General features: G+C 34.2%; 1 protein-coding gene across 1 annotated transcript in view; it reads right to left on the bottom strand.

Moving 5' to 3' along the window:
* Nucleotides 1–13699, bottom strand: part of RFX7 (regulatory factor X7) — a 99484-nt gene that overhangs the window by 41528 nt on the left and 44257 nt on the right. Inside the window, exon 2 of the mRNA XM_054701723.1 lies at nucleotides 7616–7649. Coding sequence (XP_054557698.1) covers nucleotides 7616–7649 — 34 coding nt within the window. The remainder of the gene's footprint in view (nucleotides 1–7615; nucleotides 7650–13699) is intronic.

Consider the following 13699-nt stretch of genomic DNA (forward strand, 5'->3'; position numbering starts at 1 on the left):
ATGATACTGGAACTATCGGTGAGGATGAAGATTTGGAAAAGTGGAAGGCACTGTTTGACAAAGTTCTTGAATTATTAACCAAAGCCCAATAGAAGGAATGGGTTTACAAACTTAGTGACGTTTCTATCAGGTATGATGCGTTCTTTCCTTTCAGGGATAACGTAGACTGAACTAAAAAGGAGTGGTGTGGAGTATACTGCCATTCTTTGCGGTTCTGTTGCTGACAACATTGTGATTGAAGCTTGTGATGAACCAGGATAATCTTTGCTCCTATTAGTCTTTGAACCAATGTATCTCTTCATTTTGGTTGTTGTTCCTTGCTGTACAGAAGCTTTTTAGTTTGATGAAGCCCCAGCTGCTTGTATTCTCCTTTGTTTTCCTTGCTTCTGAAGACATATCTTCAAAGATGTTTATGAAGTTTATGTCAGTGTTTTTCCTATGTTTTCTTCTCTATATTTTGTGATTTCACGTCTTACATCCAAGTTTTTTATCCATGTTGAGTTGATTTCTGTGTCTGGCGTGAGATAGAAGTCTAACTTCATTCTTTTGCATATGGCAGTCGAGTTTCCTTAGCACCATCTATTGAAAAGATTTTCTTTGTTCCAGTGAATATTCTTTGCTTCTTTGTCATACATTATATGATGATATATGTTTGGCTTTATTTCTGAGCTTTCAATCTGAACCCACTGGTCTATGTGTTTTTGTTCCAGTACCACACAATTTTTGTTATAATGGCTTTGTAGAACAGTTTGAACTCTGGGAATGTAATATCTCTGTTCTTCCCTGTTTTAGACAGGAAAGCTTTGGTTATTTGTTTGTGTGTGTATGTGTGTGTGTGATTCCATATGAATTTCAGCAATATTTTTTCCACTTATTTGACGAATGTCATTGAGATTTTTTTATTGGAATTGCACTGACTCTAAACTGCTTTGGGTAAGATGGCCATTTTGTTGATGTTGATTCTTACAATCCATGAGCAGGGAATGTATTTCCATTTCTGTGTCTTCTATTTCTTCTACCAATATTTTATACTTTTCCTTCTATAGGTCTTTCACCTCCTTTGTTAGGTTTATTCCCAGGTAATTTTTTGGGGTACAAACGTAAGTGGGATGATTTTCTTAAATCCGTCCTCTTTAGACTAACTGTTTGCATATAGGAAGGCTACTAATTTTTGTGTATTGATTTTGTAACCAGCTACTTTACTGAACTAATGGTTTATTGCTATAATTAGTTTTTCTGTCAATTTTTGGGGTGGGGGGGTTCATTCTATATATTATCATATCATCTGCAAATAATGATAGCTTTATCTCTTCTTTCCCTACTTGGATTTCTTTTATGTCTTTCTCTTGCTTAATTATTCTAGCTAGGACTTCCAGTACTATGTTGAAAAGCAGTGGTTAGAGTGGGCATCCTTGTCGTGTTCCAGATCTTAATGGAAAGGCTTTCAGTTTTTTACCTTTGGGAATGACGATCTGTGGATCTGTCATATATGGCTTTTATTATGTTAAGGTATGCTCTTTTTAATCCCAAGTTTTTATTTATTTATTTTTTTGGAGATTTATTTATTTATTTATTTATACAAGCACTGGGTACAGTCAGAAGCGTGGGAGGGTGAGCGAATTTACCAGAGCCAGAGTGGGGAGCAGAGCAGGTAGAAAGACCGAAGTACACTGCTGAGGGGAGCAGCAGGCGGCAGGAGGGGTCTGCGCGCCATGTGGTACCCTTCTCCGGTGGCCGGGGAGCAGTCGGGGATTGAACCGGTACTGCAGAGGCCGCGGGCAGCTTTGCAATCCAGCGCTCAACTGCTGCGCCACCAGGGAGGCCCAATCCCAAGTTTTTAAAGGGACTTTATCATTAATGAATCAAAATAAAATTTATCAAATGCTTTCTTAGTATCTATTGATATGATCATATTTTTTTTTTTTTACATTAATGTGGTGAATTACATTAATTGAATTTTGGATGTCGAACCATCCTGTGTCCTTGGGAAAAATCCCACTTGATCATGGTGTACAGTCCTTTTGATGCATTGTTGGATTTGGTTTGCTAAGACTTTATTGAGGATTTTAGCATCCATGTTCATTAGGGAGATTGGCCTATAGGTTTGTGTGTGTGTGTGTGTGTGTATGTGTGTGGTCTTTGTTTAGTTTTGGTAATAGTGTGATGTTGGTCTCGTAAAATGTTTTTATTTGGTAGTATTCCTTCTTTCTCAACTTTCTGAAAGTAAATTAGCAGAATAGGCATTAGTTCATCTCTGAGTATTTGGTAGAACTTGCTTGTGAAACCATCTGGTCCTGGGCTTTTGTTTTTTGGGAGGGTTTCGATTACTGTTTAAATTTCCTTATTTGTAATTGGTCTGTTCAGGTTGTTTATTTCTTTGTTAGATCTTGGATAGTTATATGATTCTAAGAATTTGTTCATCTAGATTGTTGAATCTGTTTTATATATATATATATATATACTTGCCCATATATATGTTAAGTCAACCAACCTGTTGGGGTGAGTGAGTGGGATTTTTTACAGTGTATTTTCTTTAAACCTACAAGTAACTGGCAATAACTTTTTCATTTGGAATACTGGTCAGTCAGAGAGCCCTAGAATTAAAGTTAGATTTTTCCTGGTAAGTTACAAATATGGACATAAATGGACTTTCTTCTTTCAAAAAGAAGGCAGGTGGTTAGCTAGAGAAAGGTTGTGGATTTCAGGATGAATTCTGATAGATGGAAAAATATTAAGCATATAGCTATTAATGGGAAAAGTCAGTGGAAATGAGAGAATAAAAAATCAGGAGAGATTTGAATTCTGATAGGAAAAGATAGAATTCCAGAGCCACGCAGAAAGAGATCAGTCTGGGGAACGGCAGAAAAGAGAAGACAAGAACAGGTGGAGAAAAGAACAACAATCACAACGGAAATAAAAAGTGTTAATTTTGTGGAACAACTACACTTACATCTTTCTATTTTCTCAGAGATGAGATCATTGCTAAAAGTGGGATAAGAGGTGGGTTTCAGCTTGAGTTTAAGAAGTTAGAAACTGTTTTAGTAGAGAACAGTGGAAAAGAACTCACTAGGGAACACAGAAGGTTGAATGGATCTATGTATTTTATTAAATCCTTAAAATGGCTATTAATGAACCTTTGTATGTAGCCAAATTGGAGTACCTGATACTGAAGCAATACTTTCAGCTTCACCAAATAAAAGGTCGAACAAAATATATGCAACAACAAACAGAAGTGCAATACAGAATTTTACAAAAATACAATGCAATATACAGAAGTATAATGCATCATGTGGAATTCATCATAAGGATATAAGGCTGGGTTACTTTTAAAAAACCACATTGACAGAATAAAGGAGAAGTACTATGTTATTATTTCAACAAGTGCAGAACAATTACCTAAAAAAATCTAATGTATATATTAGGATAAAAATATTTTAGCAAAATAAGAACAAAGGCAGCAAGCATGCTCAACTTGAAAACAGCATCCATCCATGAAAAAATGAATACCAACATTATAAGGTGAATGAGTGAACAGATGGTTTACTCCTAAGATTAACAACAAGGAAAGGGAATCTAGTCTCACCAATTTTACTCAACACTGTTCTGGAGGTCTAAGCAGTACAACAGGGTTAGAAAAATAAACAGATCTTTAGATTGCAATAAAATTAAGCTTTTACTTATTCATGAACAATGAGATTGAGCAGGGGCAAAAATCCTAAGACTCCACCCTCATGCCCTACATAAATGCTACTATCTCTAACATGTGAATTTAATCTGCTTACAAACTACAAGGTCAAAATAAATATGAGCAATAAAATATTGGATAACAAACATTTTAGATGACATCCATGACAGTATCCAAAACCTTAAACTATCTGGGAATAATTTCAACAAATATACACAAAATCTGTGCACAGAAAACTTCAAAATATGGCTGAGACAGATTATGGAAGAACCAACAAATGTGAAGATACACCATATTCAAGATTAGAAAGCTTGTCATTAAGATGTCAATTAATCCCAAATTGATTTAACGCAGAGTAATCCCAATCAAAATTCTACTGGAATTTATGGATAGAAATCGACAAGATTTGTATGGAAATGACAAAACAATTTGAACCATTACCTGACCCCAAGATTTTCAGGTAAACAAGACAGTGTGGGATGTATTAAAGACAGAGATAGCAATTGATATTTTAAAAACGTCTAGAAAAAGACCTATACAGAGTGATGCAGTAGGTGATTAGGAGAAAATTAAATATTGCTATTCACTCTATACCAAACTCTTTAAATGATTTAAATCAAAATGGTTGAGAGAACTAACAGAAAAGTTAAATCATAAAACTTCCAGAAAATACAGTAAGTTTTTTGTGAGAAGGTTCAGATATCTGGACTAAGTGGAGTGAAGAGGTCAGCAAATTCTCCCCTGCAAATAACTATACAGTGATCTAAATGGTCAAAAAGAGAAATTTTAGGGCTTTGAAAGATGACTAAAGGCAAATAGGTTGAGTGTAGTTTTAGTTATTAAAAATGGCTGAACTTCAGTTAAAAAGAGAGTTTATGTCATTCTTGCCTGGAACTGGTTGCATAACTTATCCTACATGGTTTGGACAGTAGTGCTATCAAGATGAGGGTGCCTGTGTTTAAATATATAAAGGAAAATATGATGACAAATACTAGGGAATCTTAATAAAGTAGAGAAACTAGATGAAGACAAAGAAAAATAATCAGAGACTGACTCTTTTCAGCATATACATAATGGGAATTTTATAAGGAGAGGAGACTTCGAAGGACACAAAAAGCATTTGAATAAGTAATGGCTAAAACTTTCCCAAATTAAATTAACCTATAATATGAGCTTATCAAACTCAAAGCAGGATAAACACAAAGTAATCCAAACTTATACACATAATGTCCAAATTATTGAAATCAAGAGTACGTGGTTCAGTAAACAAGCAAGTGAATGAATATATAGAAGGAAGAGAAAAACAACTCGACATGTACAGGTAAGTTATATAGTTAGTGACTTCACTTCAGAAACAATGAAGGTGGGAGACAATAAAATTACATATTTGAAGCAATGAAAGAAGAAATCTGTTAAACAAAAATTCTATATCTAGTAAAACTGAAGGAAAAATGACATTCAGAAATAAAGACCAAGAGAATTCATTACATGCAAACCTGCTTCATAAAATATTAACGAAAATTTTTTAGACTGAAAAGAATTGCCTTTGGTTCCTCTCTCCCTATTCAATCCACAAGCAAGCAAGGCCTACTGGCCTTATTTTTGAAATTTGCCTTAAATCTATCTTTTCCCATCTTCCACTGCCATCATCTGAGTAAGAGTCTTGAATTCTCTTTGGAATTCTTAATAGCCTAACTGGTTTGCCTGTGTCCACTGTTGTCCCTTTATAGCCCATTTGTCATCAACAGGTTATTTTTAAAATTTTGGACCATATTGTTCTCCTTCTTAAAACTCTGTAATTGGTTTTCTAGACACTATTTACCATAGCTAATTATGCCCTACCTAAACTGATCCTTAGTTGAACCTCTTTCCCTCCCTCTGGAATTTCTAGAACACCGGGCTCTCTGTATTCTTCAAATATCCCAAACTCAGTCCTGCTTCAGAAATATTGTACTTACAGTTCATTCTGTCTAGCTTATGATAATAGGCATATCATCACACAAGAATGATTTCTTATTGCTGAGTTCTCCCCTCAAATGTCATTTATTCAAAGAGGCTTTTTCTGGTCAACCTATCCAAAGTTACCCTATTCACCATCACTTGCTGCCTTTTATCTTTTTTAGAAGTAATAATGTTCATTTGACCATTTAATGCCTACCTCACTCAACATAATTTAAGATTCAAGAGATAGAAATTATATTATCTTGTCCTTTATATATAATATCTGCTAAAATATGAAAACATGAGTATTTGAAAGATTTTTAAAAAACATTTTTGTTCTTATTTAGCATTTAAAATGCTTTTAAAAATAATTTATATTAGTTTTTTTGCCTTTATTTTCTCAATGAAAAGAAAAAATTGAGTAATTCTACATTAACTCTAAGTGATCTTAGGAACTCTATCTTTTTTGTTTATCACTGTATAGTCTGATACCCAGAACAAGGTCTAGTACATAGTATTATGCCATAATTACTGAGTGATGGATAAATAATGGATTGAGAGTTGGGAAAGAAAATGCTCTGGTGGTTGGAGGCAAGGTGACCTCTCCATATCTAATCACCACCTTCTTTGGTCTTACAGTAGCACTGGTGAATATTTTGACAACAAACTGAATTTCTTGAGAGTAGGAATATGTTTTTTAATTTTATATACCTTTAAGTCTAGCATTGGCAGACAGAAAGTATTCAAAAATTATCTTTGAACTAAATACAAAAGCATCAGGTTCTTAAAAAAAAAAGTGTAAGTATCTATGTTTGCAAAAGGGAGATAAAAAGATTGCCTACTACAGAGGAATACTGTGAAAGGAAAAGAGAAAAACATACCTACCAAGTTCTCTTTTTCAGCTATTAGGTTAGAAAAACACAAGAGAAAGGATCAAATTGCTTCTTCTGCTGTGAACTATTTCTGTCTATTCACCTAACAATAAGCTAATAATAATATAAGCTAATAAGAAACCCCATACTATAGCAACATTAGACACTAAAACCTTCTCCTCACTGTCCCCAAAAAGTTAGCTCATAAGGAAGATCCAAATCTGAATAAGAAAGTTCTTAAGTCACCAGTACGGAAAGAGGATTAACCACATTGACACGGAGAAATCTAACAGTGCAGAGTCAGTGAACGCTCTAGAGCCTAGGGATTAGTCCATCAGCAGAGATTTCAGTATTAATCAAGTATCCCAAGAGTTGGAGGCTTTTTCCTTCATGTTTAAGAATTAAGAAACCATGACTACAGTCTAAATTTAAACTATGATTGTGGCTTTAATTCTTTAAGACTATCAATCCAAACATGCAAATTACAGCAACAAAAGCTAACCTAAGCAGCATTTTATTTTATTTTGTTTTTTTGTGGGACCCTTGTCGGCGGCTGGGAACGAACTGGCACTGCAGAGGCTGGCGGGCAGCCTCGCAGCCCAGTGCTCAACCGCTGCGCCACCAGGGGAGGTTCCTAGGCAGCATTTTAAAAGAGGTTTCATTTAAGCAAATTCTGATAAGTGTACCATAAGTGCAACCTAAATTTAAACTATTGACTGAAGTTTTTGTCTCGCAGCCCAAACATGAGAGATACGCTATTACAACAAAATTAACCCATGAAATCTTAAATCTTCTCTTAAAAAAGTTATCAGAATAGAAAAATAAATATCCTTATTAAATGTTTAAATGATCATTTTGTAAAAACTAAGAAATTTCAAAAATATGCAATTATCAAAAACCTTGGTTCATATCCTTATATTTCATTATTGATTAGTTATAATAAAGTATCTAGATAGCTACACAGAGGTCAACCTAGAGTTGTAATTAAATGCCAAATTTTACTCAATAACATGTGTTATATTTGAAATCATTATTTACTCTAGAATAATATGTTTTGCATACAGGTAATATAAACTTACTTTATAGGAACAACTTTAAAATTAGTTATTTTACTTACCAAAATGCAGTCCACTTTAGATTGTACAGTTTTGCTAAAAGAAAAAGAAATTTAGGTTAGTAAGAGTGATAAAGTTATTAAATACTTGAAAAATTCTGAGATATGGTAATTAGTCTTTCCCACTCTGAAAAAAATAAAACCTATTAAGATTAATCATTGTACCCAAAAACAGCATTTTCACAAAGCAAAACAAAAATCTATTTCCCACTATCTCTACTAAATTCAAAGCATGGTCAGACCATTTTATTAATTTCTACAGTCAACCTACTGTTGTTAAATTATGATATGACAGAGGTTTTAAATAAGCTTTAAATGGTATACAAATTGCAGATATATTATTTTATTAAACAAACAGTACTATTTTACTAACTAAACAGGATACAACGTTTAGATGAACTATGATTTTTACTGTATGTCTGCCAATCTGTATGTTTTAACATTTAAAAACACTGTAATGGTAAAATATATGTAGCTAAGTTAAAGGCTTACTGTAAACTAAGTGATCTTCCCCTCCTCTATCTGTTCTGTTTACAAACAGGCAAACATACCCTGCCTACCCCCTCAGAACTAACAGTAATAATAAAGATTCATATGGCAGGGCCTCTCGGGTGGTCTACGGGTTAAGTCTCGGTGCTATCACCACTACCACGTGAGTTCCATGCCCTACCAAGGAGCTAATCTACACAGCGAAGCAGATCTCTCCTGTGTCACCTGCTGTGCCCCACAGCAGTGTATGTCAGCAGATTCACCGGTTCTGCTCCCCACTCTGTTTCTGGTGAATCCTTTCACTAGTCCACCTCTGGCCTACACCCCAGTTCTTCTACACACACACACACACACACACATTAATATGACAATATATTAAAGGGTGAATATAATCAGAAATAAATAACACAAAGAAAGTCACTACATATTCATCTACATGAATATATAGTTATTAATACAAAAAATGAAGTTAGTATTAAAAATATTTAACTGTGATTTGGATTTTGTTGTGGAACACAAGTGAAAATACAATGAAACTGTACAAAATATTGAGATAATTTATATACAACCTTTAAAAGATGTTATAAACTAAATTAACATTGACAAAAAGGTTCTAGAGAGCCTCCGTGGTAGCCTACGGGTTAAGTCTCAGTGCTATCTCCCCTATAGACTGAGTTCTATGTCAGCCAGGCAGCTAACTCACATATGGTGCAGCAGACCTTTCCTGTCTCACTGCTGCTCCCCTTAGCATTGTACTTCAGTAGATCCACCTGTTCTGTTCCCCACTCTGTCTCTGCTGAATCCTCTTACCTCTCCCCTGCACCTCTGGCCTACACCCCAGTTCCCCAGTTCTTCCATGCAAAAAAAAAAAAAAAAAAAAAAGGTTCTAGAGCCAAACAAATGTAACAAAAAGGGGTTATTTACATTTGCATATAGCTATAGAGGAACTAAAAAATTAACATTTAAATCTCACTTCAGTAAATGTAATCAGTAACCTCAAATTTTTAAATTGTACCTACATTTCAAGTTTTATTTTTATTTTTTAAAAGATTTATTTATTTATACATACAAGATCTAGGGTACAGGCCAGAGGTGCAGGGGGTGAGAGGGTTCACCAGAGACAGCGGGGACCAAAACAGGCAGATCTTCCCGCACATCTGGCCTGTACCCCGGTTATTGTATAAAAAAGTAAATAAATCTTTAAAAATTGAAAAAAAAAAAGAAAGAAAAATCCTTTCAACAAATTCTGGTGGAATAACTAGAAACATCTATAGATGAATGGATCTGTCTACCGAAAATTAGCCATGAAAACTTAGTCTCTAGAAGAAATCATAGGAGAATATCATGATCTGAGTATATGCAAAGGTACCTTAGGATGCAAAACAATAAACATTTAAAGACAAACTAATTAAACTCCGTTACCATAAAAATCAATTTCTATTTACCACAAAACATCATTTAAGAAAATAAATACGCCACCAATGAAAGAATGAATTTGCAAACCATATACCTGACAAAAAGACTTATGCCCACAATGTATACTGAATTCCTACAAGCACATGTTCAACGTCAATAGTCATCAAGGAAAGGCAAATCAAATCACAATAATACTATTACATGATCACTACGATGGCTAAAATTAAAACCACTGAAAATGACAAAAGTTGGCAAAACTTTAGAAAAACCAGAACTGTCATGCATCTTGGTGGAAATGTGAAAGGCAAAAGATGCTCTGGATAAATTCTGTAGTTAAACATAAAGCTATTCTATAACACAACAATTATACTCCAGATATATATTCAAAAGAAATGAAGTTGTGTGTCTACATAACAGACTTAATACAACAATGTTCAGATTCTTCAGTCATATTAGCCCTAAGCGAAAACAATCCAAATGGTAATCCATATAATAGATTAAAATGTGGTGTATTTGTAGAAAGGAATACTCAGCGATGAAAAAAGCAAAATAAAACAAGAACTTCTGATATATAGAATATGGATGAATCTATACTGAGGCAAAAATACCACTCAGAAAAGTTCACTGTTTATAATTCCATTTATATAAAGTTTTAAAATAGGCATAATTAATTTGTGGTGAAAGAAAATAAAGTGGTTGGCTCAAGACAGGGTTGGGCATTGGATAGGAAGGAGTAGGTATGGACTCTGTAATACACTACTGCTCATTTTCCATTTTCATTAGAGAAGGATCTTGGCATCCAGCTGTTGACAGTGCCTCCAGCAAAAAGCCCTATGGAAATTGCCTAGGCTGAAAAAAACTTCACTCTTCAATGTCAAATCTGCTTCAAGGGACAGTCCACACCTAAAGGTTGATCAACATAGGGATATAAAGGGGCATTCCGCTTCAGAACTCTCTAGCATTGCAGCTTAACTTTCCCTCTTCTTTCCTGTCTTTCCCTTTCAGAGATGTGAACTAATCTACTGCCGAGAGCAGCAGTTCTTAAAAAATTCCTGGACTAGCATTACCTGGGACTAGTTAGAAATGCAAATTTTTGGGTCCTACTACAAGCTCCATCTACTTGCAAGGAGCCTCCTATAAACTATTTTTTTTTTAAGGTTTTTTTTTTTTTTTTTAAAATAGAGGCATGTTTTATTTATTTATTTGTTTGTTTGTTTGTTTTGTTTATACATGCACTGGGTACAGTCAGAGGCATGGGAGGGTGAGAGAATTCACCAGAGCCAGAGTGGGGAGTAGAGCAGGCAGAAGGACCGAGGTACACTGCTGAGGGGAGCAGCGGGCGGCAGGAGAGGTCTGCGCGCCATGTGGGACCCTCCTCCGGTGGCCGGAGAGCAGCCGGGGATCGAACCGGCGCTGCAGAGGCTACGGGCAGCCTTGCAACCCAGCGCTCAACCGCTGCGCCACCGGGGAGGCCCAGCTTCCTATAAACTTTTATGCCTTTCTTTTAAGTATACTCAGATAAAGTATACAACTGAAGAAAATGTCTAATATGAGTGACAAAACAGTCTCCTTAAAAATGGAATACAAAATCCCTATTTGGAAGAAATAAGATTATGCAAAAAACAAAAAAAAATTAATCCTCACAAAGGTGAAAAGTAAAAACTCGATACTCTATATTTTTTAAAGAGAACATTCAGAGTTGGATATTTCCTGTTTGCCCTTCCAGATCTCCTCTCCACCTTTTGCAACAACTTGGAGGCTGGCCTTTATGCACAGTTTCTCTATCGCTCCCTCCCTCTCTGGTTCCAGTCACTATCAGTCATTGGAAGAAGGTAAGAGAGCAAAAGAAGACAGGAGGTAATATTTATTCTACTTGGTTTCTCTCTTACAATCAATGAGTTAAGTGGTTGGGGAATTATGGGTTTTCTTAGCAAGTCTTGTAAAATCTTTTTTACTTATTCAACTATAAGCATCCAAAACCTTCATCAAAAATAGAAATTAAATCTATGAAATTTTTAATGAATGCTAAAAAAAAATCCTCAAAGTTATCAAATAAAAAGTGAGATCATCTATGGATATATTTGAAATAGTTGGAATTAACTAACCATTTTTTTTTCACTGTTACTCAGACTGTTTTCACATCAGCAGGAAAAATATGCAGGAAAAACAGCCAAAAAAAAAAAATATATACTCACTAATCAAGAATAAATCAGATGCATATTTGAGCCTGCACTTTAAAAGAGGTAGATAATGAGTAACTTTTTAATATTTCATTGTTTAAATGGCTTCTTTTTATTTTTGAATAAACTATTTTGTTAATTTTACCTGCAAATAATTTATTTTCAACCGATAACATGTTTAACATTAATATTTTTCTAAATTTTTTGACCTTTTCTAAATTGCTGATAATTATATTTGACATGCATTAAAACTTTTGGTATCACTGGTTTTTTAAAAAGTTTTTACTTTTATAAAATTTTTAATAGCATCAATCTGACATTATTAATAGAGAAAAACAACAATAAAATAATGGTACCAAAAGAGAGTATCATTACTGAGTTAATGGAACATGCTAATCACTTACAAATCTTTCAGTTCAAGAGCTGTGCACATAAAGTCATATCACCACAATGTTATAACGTAAAACCTTAATCCTAGACCAATGGAGTAGAGAAAAGGCAAGAGTTTATATATTAATTTAATGAAGAGAGATACAGTTCGAGAAGGCATATTTTGCTTTCCCTAAACCAAATTACAAAGTAAAGTCAGGTAAAACTTTACCTAGTGAGCCACACAGAAGAGACACAGTTTATTACTAAATTTTCTTTTAAAACATTTTACTTCACAGAAATACTTCACAAAAATACCATGTAAATTTCCCTTTCTTCAGATTTAAATGTTACAATAGCTATATTAGCACTAGTGGGTCAAACATACATAATGTGTAATAATGTATGCTTGCGGGTGTGTTTATATGTATACATAGTACACTGTAAATAACAGTATGCCTAAGAGAATATTTAGAGACTTCTGCTTGCTAGAAACATTTTAGAACCTGTTTTCAGTTTTAACAAATTGTTTATAAAATGCTAATTACAGATAATAGTCTAAGAGACTCACACTCATCCCTACCAGATTTGTCCCCATCTAAAAGTTCAATACTATTTCTACATTTATTTGGGGTACCTAAGTCTGAATTCAGAGTGACTCACAATTCCTATCCATGAGATTCAAATTCTGTTGCAGAAATAGAGATGTGTGAATAATAGATACTGATTTCACCTATGGAAATAGACAATAGATTTCACCCATGGAAAAATCTGAGGTAGGAGAGGTATATCAACTGGAAGAAACTTAATTCCATTTTTACCAAAACAAATCATTACATTTTGTTAAAAAATATACTGACTTCAGATTTTTGTGGATGATGACTCAGCTAACCGTCAAGCATAGTAAAGCATATTTTCACCTTATACTGTATTTGTCCCTAATGAATGCATATACCTGCAATTTGCTCAAATTAGATCTGAATTTGATGTTTGAAAATAACCATAGTAATAATAGTTAATTCTACAAGGGTAGAATTAAAAAGTGTATCCAGAAAACTATAAAATAATGGCAATAGAAACTACCTTCTGAATCCTACCACCCAGACATTTTATTTCATTTTCTTAGTCTGACTTCTTAAAAATACTGATCTGTTGGTGAGGATGGGGAGAAATTGTAACCAATGTACATGCTGGTGGAAATCTAAGATGGTAGAGCTGCTTTCCTAGCTGCTATGCTGGAAAAGTTTGCTGTTTCCTCAAAAAGTTAAACTATATGAACCAGCAATTCTACTCCTAGGTATATACTTAGAGAAATGAAAATAAGTATTCAAACAAAAATCTGCACATAAATATAGACACTATTTACAAGCACCAAAAGTTGGAAACAACCCAAATGTCCATCAATGGATGAATGGATAAACAAAATATGATTGATCCATACAAGGGAATATTCAGCCGGAGAAAGGAATGAGGTACTGAAATATGCTAAGTCATGGATGAATCTAGAAAATTTTATGCTAGAAGAGGTAGACACAAAAGGTCACATATTGTATAATTCCAATTATATGTACTATCCAGAATATCTACATCCATAGAGAGAAAGAAAGCAGATTGTTGGTTGCCAGTGGCTGAG

This window comes from Talpa occidentalis, unplaced genomic scaffold (assembly GCF_014898055.3).
Source record: "Talpa occidentalis isolate TD23 unplaced genomic scaffold, MPIMG_talOcc4v2.1 talOcc4.11, whole genome shotgun sequence".
Classification (NCBI taxonomy): Eukaryota; Metazoa; Chordata; class Mammalia; order Eulipotyphla; family Talpidae; genus Talpa; species Talpa occidentalis.